At 37.1% G+C, this 15,716-nt stretch overlaps 2 protein-coding genes across 2 annotated transcripts in view; one reads left to right on the top strand and one right to left on the bottom strand.

Moving 5' to 3' along the window:
• The window catches only part of LOC144654860 (uncharacterized), a 175,537-nt gene that overhangs the window by 39,947 nt on the left and 119,874 nt on the right, over window positions 1–15,716 (top strand). The window lies entirely within an intron of this gene.
• LOC144654187 (melanocyte-stimulating hormone receptor-like) lies at window positions 11,154–12,209 on the bottom strand. The gene has a single exon (XM_078514274.1). It carries the CDS (start codon window positions 12,207–12,209, stop codon window positions 11,154–11,156), a length of 1,056 nt encoding a protein of 351 aa, XP_078370400.1.

Here is a 15,716-nt window from a genome sequence, read left to right as displayed (position 1 = left end):
AAATTTAAATGTAACACCCGTCCCAGGGCTTTTCCCTGGCGATTTGGTGTAAAGAAACAAAGACACATTACAGAATACACCGTTGTTTCGCACTTGTGTTGCCGGAATATATGAATAAATTAACCCCGGAAGGGTGTGTGGGAGTACCTCCCCCTCCACTCTCTCCTTCTCCGGAGGGGAGTGGGAGAAGGGTGTGTGGGAGTACCTCCCCCTCCACTCTCTCCTTCTCCGGAGGGGAGTGGGAGATTTGTTTCCCCCACCCTTTTCAGCAATCGAGGGACATTTAATTTAGTAAAGTAAGACACAAGGACACACGTTTTGAGGAAGCATTCCTTTAAGAATGCTCAACTTAGTTTTTTCTTTTTTTATGTTTAATTATTTGTTATTTATTTTTTAGTAGAATGTTTTTCAGAGCGTTTCATGGGTCTTTCTTTAATTTGCTCTTTCCACCTTCCTTACACACGTTAAATTTCGGATGTTCCTTTAATTTCTGTAGCGCGTTACCCAACTGAAAACTAGTTGTATTAATTAGTTGTTGGCTTCCGTAGATGCCGCCATTTTTGGTAAATAAGAAAAAGCATTTAGCGAAAGATGACAAGTAAAGCAGTCAATACTTTTATTAAAAAATCTTGAAAGTTTACTCTTGACACATTCTTCGTGCTCCATTTCACACGTTTGTGATGCTTCACTTTTCATTTCCTTGCAAAATTCTCTCATCTCTGCGTTCCTATATCGAGGAGAATAATGATATATTAGAAGGCGTGTTTAAGATGTTTATTAAGGTCCTATTTTAACTGATAAATGGAAAACTTGAACTGCAAAATTGACAAAATCTGGTTGTTCCTTTTTTTTTGAAAAGTTTAAGTTAAAATACGTTAAAAGTAAGCGCTGTTTCAACCTGCACCGTTTCCACTCAAAATACTGCAATCTAATAACCTGTAAAAAATTTAATTGGACTGCAAACGTATAATCGATCTTTGCTTGTGTGGTGGAATTCTAATTTTGAGGTATCTGGAAAGAGCGTTTCGGGAACTGTACCTAACTTTTGCAATTGACTTTAACTTGAAGAACTCAGGCAAATTATTGCCAACTATTAAACTTCGTAGTGAACGGTTTTTAAGCATCTATCGAGCCATTTTCGAGATTTTTACAATGGCGCATAAAAATAATATTAGTTGTAAATTCCAATACAAGTAAGCTCAAGAATCAAAATCGTTCTCAGGATCGCTAGAAGGAAAATAAGCAAAACATTCGTAACAAGCAAAGATAATTTGTATGGTTGAGGTATTAAATGTCAAGAAGTTACAAAAACGTATTACTCAGAGAATTTTTAAATTTTTAACCACATAAATCTGCCATTTTAGACAGAATAACTGTAGGACTATTACAAATGTTTATCAAGTTATGATAATAATTTAAAGAAATTTCAATGTTTCGCCGGACAATACTGTTCCTCGAAAATAAACTCCCTTTCAGTTTTTCGTCCAAAAATGTTTTTGGTACCTACAAAGTGGGATTACCGTAATGTTCAGAATTTTCTGTTGTCAACTTCCATTCGATAAACAGGATACACAAAACAACAATCTTGTGTTTAAGTATTATTGTGTTTTCAGCATAATTAGATGTTTAAATTTTCATCCTAGCTGGGCCTAGTTGTTCAAAGTGTTTTAATATTGGTAATCATTTGCCCGAATCATTTTTGTTCAACATTTTTTGACCTTGAGGCAGCGACAAACGGCTGGAAACGACGGAATTAAAAACAGAAAATAGATTATTTATAAAGTTAAGTCAAAGTAATTTTATTTTATTGATATTTACTTTTTTTATTGCTAAACAAAAACGAATTTACTCACGTTTCCAAATAGTTTACTTGAAAAGGACAAACGTCCCGACGACAAATGCTATAGAGCCGTAAGTCGTACTCTGTATTTGTTCTGCCATCAAAGACCTAACAATACAAAGTCCTAAAATACATCTCCGGTACAAATTCTATTTTCTAATAAGTAAAAACTAGCTTAAAAACGCCTTCCGAAACAAATGACTGATTTCGATTTAGTCATTTCATACGCAAATCGTCTTATAAGAAAAGTTACCAATCTTAGCTAGTCTTCTTACTAGAAAGTTACCAATCGTCTTTATAAAGAAAGTTACCAAATTAATTTTATCGTTTACAAAGAAACGTAAGTATGTTTTAGGCTGCATGTTTCCTTGGAATGAATTCTTGAATTCATAACAATAGCAAATCCTTGTTTTTTCAAACACTTAACAAATACCTTCCTGAGAAGTTTTCGAACAAGTTAGTTTAGTTTTGTTTTTGTTCTTGGTCTGGTTCGTACAACAAACGCCACACAGATGACGCTCAGGGTAGAGTTGAGAAATCTAAATGTTAACCCTTTCAAATAATGAATCAAAATACCTATTCTCCTAACTGATTGTTAAACATTTTTTCAATGTATGTTGTGAGATTTGTATAGACAATATCCTCTTGGTTTTTATCACCTAATCATATTTGATAGAAAAATTAACTGAAGATACATTAGTAATATATAACGTTACTCTTTGTTTAAGATACAAGAATCGACGATGTTTTTCTTTTTTTTTTCTCTATGACTCTATCTCTTGGTTTTGAAATAAATCCTTCTTAAAACGAACGACCATAATGATGATTTTCTAACATTCTTGTTTAATCAAAGTATCGAGGTGTCTGTAATATTTCATAGTTGTTGTTAAACAAACTTTCAGCAATATTCAAGTGACGAGTTGATATGCAGTTAAACAGTCCAGGGCCTGTTTCAAGTACTGTTTTAGTTTTAATTCGTGCATTTCGAGCTGCAAGGAATGGGTTGACACGAGAGTATTTTTAAAGTTTTTGTGTGTTTGTTTATCGATCAATACGTCATTCGACTTACATTAAAATTATACAAAGAAAAGTGAACATAATATTCAGCAGTTTCATATTGACCCCCAAAAACAATGAACTGGATCTTAACCATTTCAGAATTAACAGGTTGCCTTACAATTGTTGGTTCTGCACTGCAAGTAATTTGGTGAAACATCTAGACAATTCTCTCCAGTAAAGATATTCTTTACGTAATACTTTACAACTATTGCTATTCAATTAGAAACAGTACACTCCAATAATTCCCCACCGAAACTGCACAAAAGAAGGAAGAAAACTATGGACTTATCTTCGAAAAATGAAGTTGCCAAAAGTCAACTTGCTTCAGAATCCAACAGCTACACCATCGTCACTTTGACCCATATACAATGGTTGCACTCCAGAGCCCTTGCATTCTCTTGTTTTTATATCTGTTCCACCTGGAGAAACAAAGAAAACATCAATATAACTTAAAGGGGCTTAGTCATGAATTTTGACACCTTTTTGAACAGCCAAATATATATTTGTGTCGTAGAAAACCTAAAATAGTCCATTTTTTATTAACAATTGTTATATTAGAGCACTGAAACGGTTACAAGAGTCCTTGGCTGCAGATGGCTAAAATGGAAATTGATTATAATTACATTTTGAAAAATTAAGGCTAAACGTTTCAAGTTGTTTCCGTGCGTCTTCTCGAACAAATCCATATTTATAGCCTTGGTTTGATTTCTCTCTACAAACTTAGGTTATAACACAGGTTATGTAATTAAGCAATAGACCACACTTTCTAGGGCTTTACTGGCGTGATAAAACCACGCGGCATGTTGGGAGAACACGAGAAAAGCTTGTAAATCACGAGCCGTCAGGCGAGTGATTTAGAAGTTTTTCGAGTGTTCTCCCAACATCCAAAGTGGTTTTATTACGCCAGTAAACCCCTAGAAAGTGTGGTTTATTGCTTTTATGAAATAACTATGGAAAATGTTCTTCAAAGAAATAGGACTCTATTTTATTTTTCGTGATCAAGTGTCTTATTCTCAACAAGTTCATCGGATGACGCGGTAAACCAATTACAGCGGCCGAAAGAATAAAACACAGGTTAAGCTCCACACGCAAAATCCACAAATCGACGCGACAAAAAGGTTTAAAAGTTCTCTTAAAGCTATAAAAGTCATAAGAAAGGAAAGGAAAAAGACATACTGTCATGGTATAAAATGTATTCAACGATTTTAAAGTTCTCTGACGTAGAAATCTATCAAATTGTGGACGGAGTCATTCATCGCGAAAGTAAAAGCAGGTAAAAGAGTGCACGGAAACTTTGCACGTTTACAAACTTCACGGACTGACGAAGGTATTGAGAATAAAGGTTAGTTCCACAAACACTGCTTTAGAAATTTGTTATGAATTTATTTATTCCGTATTCTTTCGTTTTCGCCGAATAACAGACTTGGGCGAAAGCACTGAAAGCACGTAAAACTGAGGATATAATTCAAGCGCGTACAAGAACTCAGCGTGAGGTTCTGCCATCAAAATAATTCAAGTTCATCGCGACCAATTTGCTCAGTTTTAATTCCTTTCAAATAACATTTCCGAGTTAATGTTGAATGGAACCATATCCATGTTTATAATATTTTTGCAGTTCAGTGAAAGCGGACCTGTTTATTGTGTTCCTTCTCATATGTTTGTCTCTGCGTTTTCGTTTCTCTTTTATAGTTCCTTCGCTTAACTGTAGTGGACGGGAAAATTCAATTTTGTGATCCACCCTCAGTAAATTTTAATAATGATCATTTACGAGAATCATATATCCTCCGTTTTAACCATCCGATAGACCAAAATAATACATTAAACAAACTTTAATTCTTCCAAATCGTCCTTATGCGTAATCGAGCATAGTGCGGCCATGTCGGGACAGAAGCGGGACTTTACCGGTACAATAGTACATAGGTTTTTGACCAATCAGAGCGCGCGTAGTATCTGAGTTATTTTATAATTTGCAGTATATGCTTAGTAGTAATATGTTTAGTAGTAGTATGCCGTGCAGTACATGTTCGATTATGTAATTACATCTTCGATGTTCAGAGATGAAGTTTTTTACGGGTTTAGGTGCATACCACTTATTTCAGAACAGATTAGACCAAAAATCCAAAAACAAAATCCCCGTGACAAAGCTCCTTTAAGCCCTTTTTTCGACTTTTTTTGCTTGTTTACAAGCAAAAAAAGAGGAGAATAGCGTTTAGTGGACTCAAATCTGAACCGGAAGGGATCGCATTCTTGTTAACTCTCAAGGGAATACTTTCCGCTGTGGGTGGTCAAAGCGCGTGACTTGTAAGTGTCACTCTATAGTTGTGCTTCAGCACTTCCGTTCTTGTAGAAAAAACGTGATTTTATTGAGCATATTTGCTTGGCGTGTTGTTTAAGTCTGGTAATTTTAAAAATACGCTAGGTATAGATCTCGAACAACCATGCTCTGACCATGTTTCATTAATCAGAGAGAAGTTATCAATTAGGCGTTATTAAAATTACATGACTGCTGTATTTAATTTTTTTTCTCTTGTTTTGGCATCCCTGCCTGCATAATCAGTTTACCGTTCAAGTTTTGTCGAGTACTTTAATTTACTAATACAGGTATGCAATCGTTCCGGCACACTGTTTCTAAATTTGATTTTAGCTCTATAAATGAGACAAAAATACGCCCATTATTTACGATTAGCTCAGTACTTATTGTATCTGATTGGTTACGAAGACAACATCTTCTCTTGGTCAATAACAGCACGAGAGTAAGATTCATTTTTTTCCTTATTTTCAATTACAAGCAGGATTAAGAAAGACGCTGAACGAATTTTTGAAACAAGTGTAGTGTTACACATGAGATATCGTGACTGTTAAAATGTCATTAATTCCTCTTGGTGGTAAATCAGGGCAATAGCATATACACTCTTTTTTTTTTTACAGTTTTTCTGACCCAGGCTGAATATTCTTATTTTTCTGCCGATTTTAGGCTGAAAGTATTCTTATGAACATTCTTATGTGCGCATGTACCATTGCTTTCCGTTGCAGCCTGGCCGTTTTGGCTTTAAACAAAGCATTCCTCACAGAGATAAAGTGACGGAAATAAAAATACCTGTTTTTGTTTCAACTAAAAACTATATTCTTTTCAAAATCTCAGCCTCGGGTTTATTCTTAAAATATTCTTAAAAATTCGCAAATTTCAGCCTCGATATTCTTATAAACTAGATTCTTTTAAAATAAAAAGAGTGTAGTAATAGGAAACGTTTTTGTACCGAAAAAGTGTAAATAACCGGAAGAATTTTGAAAAATACTTATCTGAAATAAGATGTATCCAAAAGTCAATTGGATCCAGAGGCGGAGAGCTACCAGACTTCGATCAAAACAATAGCTGCAATTGATGCACTTTCTTTAATGTTGATCTCTGTTCAACCAGCTAAAGAAAATAGAAAAAAAAAACAGTGGACATTTTGCAGTGATTTGGCAGTAACTCGTACAAACATCCTGTTATTAATCGAGAGAAGATATTGTCTTCGTAGCCAATCAGATACACTAAGTACTGAGCTAATCGTAAATAGACGTCTTTTTGTCTCAGCTATAGTGCTGGAATTTTTCCCCAGCCGCGCGCGCTGTCAGTGGCTACCTCGAGGTCACATGATATCTAATGGAAAAACTGTTTCGCACCAAAAATCTCTGAGCGGGAAACATCGCAAAATCTTTGACGTCAAATGGTAAGGCGCGGTTCTCATATGATCGCCCCGATCGCCTTGTACGAGCGAAGACCTACGGTAAAACAATCATTTTAACCTTTGGAATGGAGAAGCCATTAAAAAATCAGAGCTTCTGTCAAAATCGAGTTTCAGAAAGGTTGCACGGCATTTCAAAGCAAAATCGAGTTTCAGAATGGTTGCACGGCATTTCAAAGCGAATATAAAAGTAAAAAAGCACGTTTAAAAATAATCAAGGCTATCCTTGAGCACGTTTCACCAAATTTACCACCACTTCAACGTAAAGCAATTAAGTCAATTCAAAATTTTATCAGGGCAGTCTTGTTATGAAAGCAGATCACATCAGTGCTACCCCGGTTCGACCCAGTTCACACCATCTAGGCTTACAGACACACTTAAAATTAAGACGGGATCTTGTAAATGGCAAATTAACTGTTCAGCAATCATCGAACGATCACCTTACCTGAAATTGTACTTGTTTGTAACGCGAAGAGACCGGCGAGGATAGAATAACAACGCCCCACTTGCTTATAGCTGATTCATGATTATTGATTTTTTGGCGCCAACACTGAACATGGCCGCTCTGTTTGCAAATTCTTTTGAAAGCACTTCTACTGCACTGCAGCTGCTAAATTTGACGAAAAACCAAAGAAAAGTTTAGGTATTTGTATGCTAAACCAGGCAAAAGTTCTTTTTTACCGTCTGGGACGGGAAGGAGGCGTCGAAGGAGTTTGGTTTGACGCCAGCTTACTGACAAGAATAGAAAACAGAAAACAACCCTCAAATTCAATACGATAAAAATCGCGAACGAAAAGTTAGCATGGTTAGTGGCGCGAGAAACAGTCCGCGCTTGGCCTAATAGTAAAATATACAATAACTACTCACGAGGAAAAAACTGTTTGGAAACTCAGTATTTAAACAATTCCACTTCAACGATTTCCGCGGCGTGGCCGACGAGTAACTCGAACTAAACTTCACTGCTTGGCTATATTAGACTGTTTAAAAGTCAAAACTTAAAGACTAGCGTAATTTTAAAAACTAAAGCTACATAACAACTAAAGAAATAACATTTAAACAAAGAAGAGAAAAAATATGACTTATCTGAACGAAGCACATGGAAGAACATGTTCGCCGTTTGCTTCCCAGAACAACGATGACCAACACTAAAATTATGGGTGTGTCATGACGCTAAAACTTTTATACGCAATTAATATTCATTAAAATATGCCACGAAAAATATGGCTTGCACAAAACAATGAAGCATTAATATCTTTTTCAAAATGTTCAAAATTTTTGTGTATTGAATGTAAGCTCAACAATGTCAGGAGAAAGCTCACATTCCAGCCATCACCGAGGAATGTTTTTATTTGTTGGAATAGGCGTTCATTAATGGCTGCGGTCACATCTACGACGTAACTAAAGTTTAACTATAGTTAGTCCCAAGTTACGTGACGTCATACCTAACTATAGTTAGTGCTTTCTGTCGCCTTTGCGGTCACACCAATGCAGTTAACTATAGTTAGTTCTGATTAGGTTGTGAATAATTTGGTATTTAAATTAGTTTATGAGAGCCCCTTGTTGTTTATTTGCGTCCAGTTGTTCCTCTATTTTTTCTATTTTTGCACGGCATTTCGGCGTTGAAGAAAATACAATGAAGTAAGGATGCTAGAAACCGAAGAATTCAAGCTTTATTTTTGCTAACATTGATGATATGTAATTTCTTGGCATGTTGTTTTTCTTGTTTTCCTTCCCTTGACGCTTTGTTTTGCATATTTATGTTCATCTCGCACGTGCGAAAAGAATTGTCGCATTCTGATTGGCTTTTCGTTTGTAAACTTAAGACTAACCCATGAACCTTGCTTGGGTATAACTATAGTTAGGGCCGAATCGCACTAGCGGACAAATTTTGTAACAAATGGTAGATTTCATCATTAATGAGTCACTTGTTGCAGAAAACAAGTGCGAGTGCGTTTTTCGAGACCTACAACTTGTCCAACATTTCAGGAAAACAAAGAAGCAGCTGTCTTATGATTGGTCCGCGTTGCACGCGCGATACATTTTGTCAAACAATTGCAAAAACAAGTGCGTACGACTTGTTGGACAAGGGCAAATTTTGTCAAAACGGACAAATCATCAAAGGGGCCGAAGTCCTACCTCGAGGCAGGACATTTCATGACAAGTCGTATTCCCATGCCCTCGTAATGCCAGATAACAATACGTTGTTGATTGGCTATTGTGTTTGGCCCAAACTGGACCTAATAACAACACGCACACCAAAATGTTTGCGATAGTATGCACCGTGATGTGGCTCTCACTATCATAATTCAGCCGCAAAATCTTTCCGCGATAGGCAAGGCATGTTTATAAGCGAAGTATTTGCCCAATGTAAGAATGAGAAAAGAAAAAGTTATCTTGAGACGACTCATTATTCCACTGCATGAGAACACGCGTGCTCTAAATGCCAATTTTTTTAGAAATTTTTTAACGCGTGGTACTGCATATTAAATGTTTGCCCAAGACGGCCGTGCTGAGAAATGTACAGGGATGCCAGAAGCACGTGCAAAGCTATTGTACTAATAATTTCACCTTTTGTTCTCTTCAAGATGTCTCTGACTTGTCGCGACAATTTTGTTTTTGTCAAAAATGTCATGACATTTAAAACTTGTCCGCTAGTGCGATTCGGCCCTTAGTGTGTATTGTTTTGGATCAGCGAGGCGTAAATTTTCTAACTATAGTTAGTGCGAACAGAGAAGCGGTCACATTGCCGAAATAGCTAACTATAGTTAACGCCGTCCTAACTATAGTTAGCAGTCTAGATGTGACCGCTGCCAATGTCACGTTTGGAAATGGCACATATTGTTGACTTGATTTATTAAAATCCAGACATTAATTACTAGCCAGAAAAAAAAGCAGGTGGTAACAATTCTGCATGCACATTTCAGTTGGAAAAAAATTGGAACAGTAATCTTCTGGGAAATCCAGTTTGCAATTGTGAATAACAGTTTTGAAGTCAGGTTCTTTCATTTTAGTTTGTACGAACCGTCTGTACAAATGTATTTCTCACCATTCTTTCATCAAGGTGAAATAAAAACCAGTCATCGAGGGCGCATTTTATACGGCAAGAAGTTCCAGAAATCTCGAAACGGGAGTGAAAGTTTCGGAAATTTTCTGGGAAAGCTTCCAGAAAATCTAAAACCTGAGGAATTTTCGAAATGCGGACCATTCAACCCAACACTTGGGAAATTCCAATAGCAAAATTAAACAGAATGGAAATTTAGGGAAGAAATTTAAAAAATATGGCTATTCTTGACTTGCAACCACGTGAGAAGCGGCCATGTTGGTGGACAAACAATAAAAAATGTTTTCGCGGAATTTTTGAATGATAAAAGAATTTAGTTCCCAGCGGAGGAAAACGCTTTGTTCTTGTCCACCAGCATGGCCGCCGTGACGTCACTTGCAACCTAGCAATTGACGATTTGCAACCAATCCCCAAGAGATTCAAATGGCAACGACGTGGCGGCCATGGAACAAACTTAATCCTCACTTTCGACCCAATGCCATTATTTTTTAATATTCAATCTAACTTCATACAGAACTACGTTTTCTTTTTAGATGCTACTTAGTCACTTTGGTAAATAATCATTACAATTATTACAAATTCCTCGGTAAATTATTACAAATTCATTGTTAAATATTTATTACAACTATTACAATTATTATTATAATTAATACAAGATATCCTGGGGAAAAATGACTATAACAGGGAAACTAATCTTTTACAAGCCGTCTCCACGTTGAAACGATTTTCTCGAAAATGCAAAAAACTTCTACATGCTTTTGTTATAGTTTGGTCTTGAGGTACATAGAATTACATTGTGACGGAGTAGAGCCTCAACATAAGGTTTGTTTACTGACTAAACACTTGATCTCTAGTTTATAAGTCATGCCGCTTTCACCGTAAATGATCTAATAAACGCCTACTCTTAAATAAACGCCTTGTATGACTGGTATCTAATAAACACCGCCACCCCCTTCCCCTGAGATGTAAAGTTTGTATTAGACGCCTCCCTCAAAAACTAAGGAAACGCTCCATAGAGTACTCATTACTGACTTAGACATCGGAGAGGCCAACGATGCCAACATAGTAGACCCCAATGACGATGAAGACGTCGATATCAAGCAATGAACGACATCTGCAGGCTTTACATTAGCGAAGATTGGTCTCCTACTTACAAGCTCTGTTTTCTATCTTACTCCGCGAGCAAACTACGCGTCTTATTTGTTTTAAACACCTCTCTGCCGTGATAAACGCCTCATATCTGTTTTATAACACCCCCCCCCCCCCAAGGACCCGTTAAATTTAATAGACGCCCAGGCGTTTCATCCTTTAAAGGAATACAGTGCAAAACCTACAATTTTAAAGAATTTTAAGCCAAAAATCAAGAACAATTTTCAATAGAAAACAGTGAGAAAACCAAACAGATTCACAGTTTAGAACACGGTTGAGTTTCTACTAATTATACATTAGATTTGTACCCTATACGCTATATATCATTAATAATTGTATCGTTTATTATGGCATTGTGGCGAATCTCCGGCTCCGCGGTGTGTGACTCGCCTGCTGAAATGTTCCGAAGAGGAATGTTACTGTCAATTGGATTCGGCAAATCGCTTTTTCTGAAAACTGCCTTTAATGCACTTCTGTACTTTGGGATTCTCCAGGCATAGATGAATGGATTTATACTGCTGCTCACTAAAAGCACTTTATTTGATGTGTATAGGAAAGCTCTAAAACTACCCACCTTCCTAAGCCAGGGCTGGAAAAATAGCATGTTAAGGGCAACAAACTGAGGCGCGAAGGTTATGTAAAACAAACCGAGAACAAATACAATCGCCGATAAGACTTTCCGTTCTCTGTTTCTATGAGCTTCGTTCATGAGCTCGTCGCCACTGGCCAGATCCCTCACTCGATTGCTATGGAGGCAAAGGGCGCGGTACGTTTGCCAATAAACCACAGCAAGAATGATCAGAGGAAGAGACAAGTGAAGATGGCAATACAGAAGAATGAAAATCTCTCGCGGCACACCCATGCGAGAAAGACTTGCAAATAACAAGGTGTAAATCCAAACTGAAGCAATGAAGACTTTGATTTTTGTTTTGGTGACTTGTGTTTTGTATCGCAGTGGCGATCTTATTGCAATCAAACGATCAAACGACATTGCCATTACTGTGCAAGATCCCACAACAAATGTTGTGATGCCCGTTGTGGTCAGCATGATGACCGTACGTTTTATCTCAGTAAGGAGTTGTTCGTTTGCTCTGGACGCCAACACCGTGAAATCGTAGTAGAGGCTTCCGCACCCAAGCAAAACGCCTGCAAGCAAGTCACACACGCATAAGTTCGTCACCAAAAGAGTTACTGGCGTTGCCCATAACAACTTCAGTTGCTGGCGAGAATCTCGATAGATCGTAACCAACAAAACGGCGTTCGAAAGAATTGCTGGTGTAGCAATTACGAAGTCGATGAAAACATGGCCTAAGAAGGAGGATGAATTTTCGTAAAATGGATCTCGAGTTGAAGCTGATGTTGCTGTGGGCATTTTCTAGTTAAAAACACAAAAAACGTTTTGGTTTGATTTGAACTGAGTTAAATGTCTCAAGACGGCAGATTATTTAACAAGTTAATCGACTTAGTTCCTCCACGCCAGTCGTTTTACGGCAAATGGTAGTTTTCTGTTGAATCGAGGGTTAAAATGTAAGATACCCTTTACATCGTTTAGTTGTTGAGCTGAATTTTGCGGTGAAAACTGAAACAAACTTCTCGACGACTTTCAGCTGCTGAGTCTGCTGCATACAGGAAGTGTAATTTAAGAATTTTAAACACCAACGCGCCTCTAATATTTGCTTGTTTGCCTTGTTCGAGTGCGGCGAAACAAAAGATGGAGTTTTAAAAGCTTTTGACAGCGCGTTCGATTCTCCCACTAATTGACGCTAACCAAAGTGCTTCCACACGCAAGGCGAACGTTCGAAAGTGTTCTATTTCGTTTGTATAGGTAGTTTTTCATTAACAATGTAGAGATTATACAGAAGGCAAAAAGAAACAATTAGGTTATATTCACCGTTTTATTAAACCCGGGGTATCCAATCGAACAAAATCGAACCAAAAATCAATCGAACCCAATCGAACACCAATCGTTCGATTGGGTTCGGTAATCGAACAAAATCGAACATCTATTTTGCTGTGAGTTCGATTTTCGAACCAATGGTCACCAATCGAACCAATCGAACATAATCGAACATAATCGAACACAATCGAACTCAATCTGGTTCGATTTTGTTCAGAATCTTTCTCTTGATAAGTAAATCACGCAGGACTAATCAAAATCAACTTTTATTGAATGGAATAAATATAAAAACGTCCAAATATCGAACTGAATGTCAATGTAGTAAAATATATTTGGTAGAAGAGAACAAAACTCAGACGGTAGAATAACTGAAATGCACTATTGTTTACATTTCTATATTAGAAGGAAGGATATGGTTTCTGCCCTGCTTTTCACCGTTACACTCAAACAGAAGTTGCACCATTTCATTCACTGCAACACGGGCAGTTGTGTTCAATATGTGAAGAACACACATTTGGCAAAATTTCTCCCAACCACGTGGCAGACTGGTGTGCCCGTGGCTATTGTGCAGACAATCGTCCTATTCCGGGGTATGGCGAATCGCCAAAAAAGGATTAGGGGAACGGTGCACCGTACAATATGTACGCAGTATAAACAAACAGGAGTTCGGTAATCGAACGTTCGATTGAGTTCGATTGACCAAATTTTATTGTGAGTTCGATTATGTTCCATTACCGAACCCAATCGAACGATTGGTGTTCGATTGAGTTCGATTACCGAACGTTCGATTGGATACCCCGGGTATTAAACCCTCACTCAGACTGTAGGATAAAATGATATAAGAAAGTAAACAGTATAAATTTTAAACTACGATATATAAATGCTAATCTAATGCTTCATTGACGTAACTGCTATCGGATCTATAGGCATTATCCGGCATTTATTTGTCCCTAGGCTCAAATATTTACTTCCACAACCATACTATTACTAATCGCGGGAGCCTAATTTCGCGAAAATATGAGGCAGATTTCGCGCTTTGGCAGAAAACTCATCTTGAAAGAAACTAAATTTCGAGACGCTCGTTAGCGACAAAGCACAACGTTATACTACACAGGCCAGCATTTACAATATTTCTTCGAGTTCTCTCTGTTTTATTATTTGGAAAAAGATCTAATAAGCATAATCACGGAAGCTTAAACTGAAAACAGGACGAGTACGGGTTTTATAAGCAAGGTATTAAATTTCGCCTCGTTAATTTTCGCGATACCTTTTTTTTTGCGGTACTTACATTTCGCGACTTTTTTACAATCTGGAATTGTCAAAATTAAGTCCCCCGGGAAGAAGTAACCATGAGGTATGTAGTTTTGTATTAGTTCGCAATATTCTGAGCCAATCAAGATTATAAGGATTATTTTGTTTAACACATGTACTTGTTTGCCTTAATAATGTCGAGAAATTATTAAATAAGTGATGCAAAGCTAATTGATATAACCTGTCTCTTGCATGCTTGAAGTTTTACGCGGACAGCGAACAAGAAAGCAGTGTGAAACCGAAACTCGCGAGCCTGCTTTGCGGGTTAAATTGATAAAGCTGTGAAATATAGTAACGGTATTTGAGAACAGTAAGAAGATTGTAAGGGGTTTACGTGTTCTTTGTCAAACTTGGCATAGCCACAAAATTTTACATGATTTTTTTTTGGCTCACTGGTATTTTTCCTTTCAGGAGATCACGGATGGCGCCCGTTGAAAACTTAAGCCTAAAAATTTCAAGCTAGTTCGTCGTTAATCCGTCTCAGTTTTTCAATGTGCAATGCGACGAGTATACACCTATGTCGCAAATAAAATGTTTTTATTTATTTGCAACATAGGTGTATGAAATGCGACGAGCATACATCTATGTTGCAAATATATGTTCTTGAAATGCCAATAAAAAGTATTTAAAAAATGTATCCTGGTTTAAATCAACGCGTCGCTTGACCTCCCAATCCCACCGCAATCTGATTGCAAGTTTGCTAATTAGCAGCCAGTCGAGTATACATCTATGTTGCAAAAAATGTTCTTGAAATGCAAATAAAAAGTATTTTTAAAAAATGTATTCTGGTTTAAATAAATGCGTCGCTTGACATCCCAATCCCATGGCCACCGCAATCTGATTGCAAGTTTGCTAATTAGCAGCCAATGGGTTATGTTTATAACAACTACAAGAAATCAGTTAAAAGTTCTATAAATGCTGAATACAAGAGACAGCTCTAGATTTTATGTGGATAAAATCGCCCGTTGATAACTAGAATTGAATAATAACTAGAAATAAATAAAGAAATGAATGAATGAATGAATGAATGAATGAATGAATTGTTCGATTGAAGCCATCCTTTTCTGAACTGTTTCACAGTGCACAGACTAACCAACGTGGATCTTTGTCTCTTAAACTGAAAACCACAGGAATGCCAGATAAACGATCGTCAGAGAAAGTCCTGGAAAAGCGAATCCCAGTCTCCCTGCACCACCTAAAAAGACATAAATTCATTCATCAAACTTATGGATGGAAGGATTATGGTGCACATTCATGAAAGGGGATTGATTACCTTACCCGAAATTTCAAAACTTTTTTGGGACATTTTTAAAACTTCCCTGATAGGAAAGGAGGAAAAGTATGATATCAAACGAGATCCCTGCTTACTGATCTAACGAACTGCTCTAAAGGGAACAACAACAAAAATTCTTTACCTGGTCTCAGTTGTTCAAAGGAAGGATATTAACGCTATCCACGGAATAACTCATTATCCAGTGTATAGGTGGTTGAGTTCGTTAGTAGTTATCCGGTGGAAATAGCGTTCTCCACTCTTTAAACAACTGGGGTAAAATTTCTAGTATTACTGTTGCATGGCGCAACATTGCATGTCGCAATTGTACCCTTTGAATTACCACCTTAATTACCCATGATTACTCACTTACTTACTTATGACCGCTGCTCCGATCAGGC

This window comes from Oculina patagonica, chromosome 5 (assembly GCF_052425735.1).
Source record: "Oculina patagonica isolate OP01 chromosome 5, crgOcupat, whole genome shotgun sequence".
In the NCBI taxonomy this organism is placed as follows: Eukaryota; Metazoa; Cnidaria; class Anthozoa; order Scleractinia; family Oculinidae; genus Oculina; species Oculina patagonica.
This window is presented reverse-complemented; position numbering and strand designations above follow the sequence as displayed.

Bases quoted from the DNA above. Each gene is read 5' to 3' on its own strand.
- LOC144654187 (XM_078514274.1), bottom strand. From the start codon at position 12,209: ATGCCCACAGCAACATCAGCTTCAACTCGAGATCCATTTTACGAAAAT.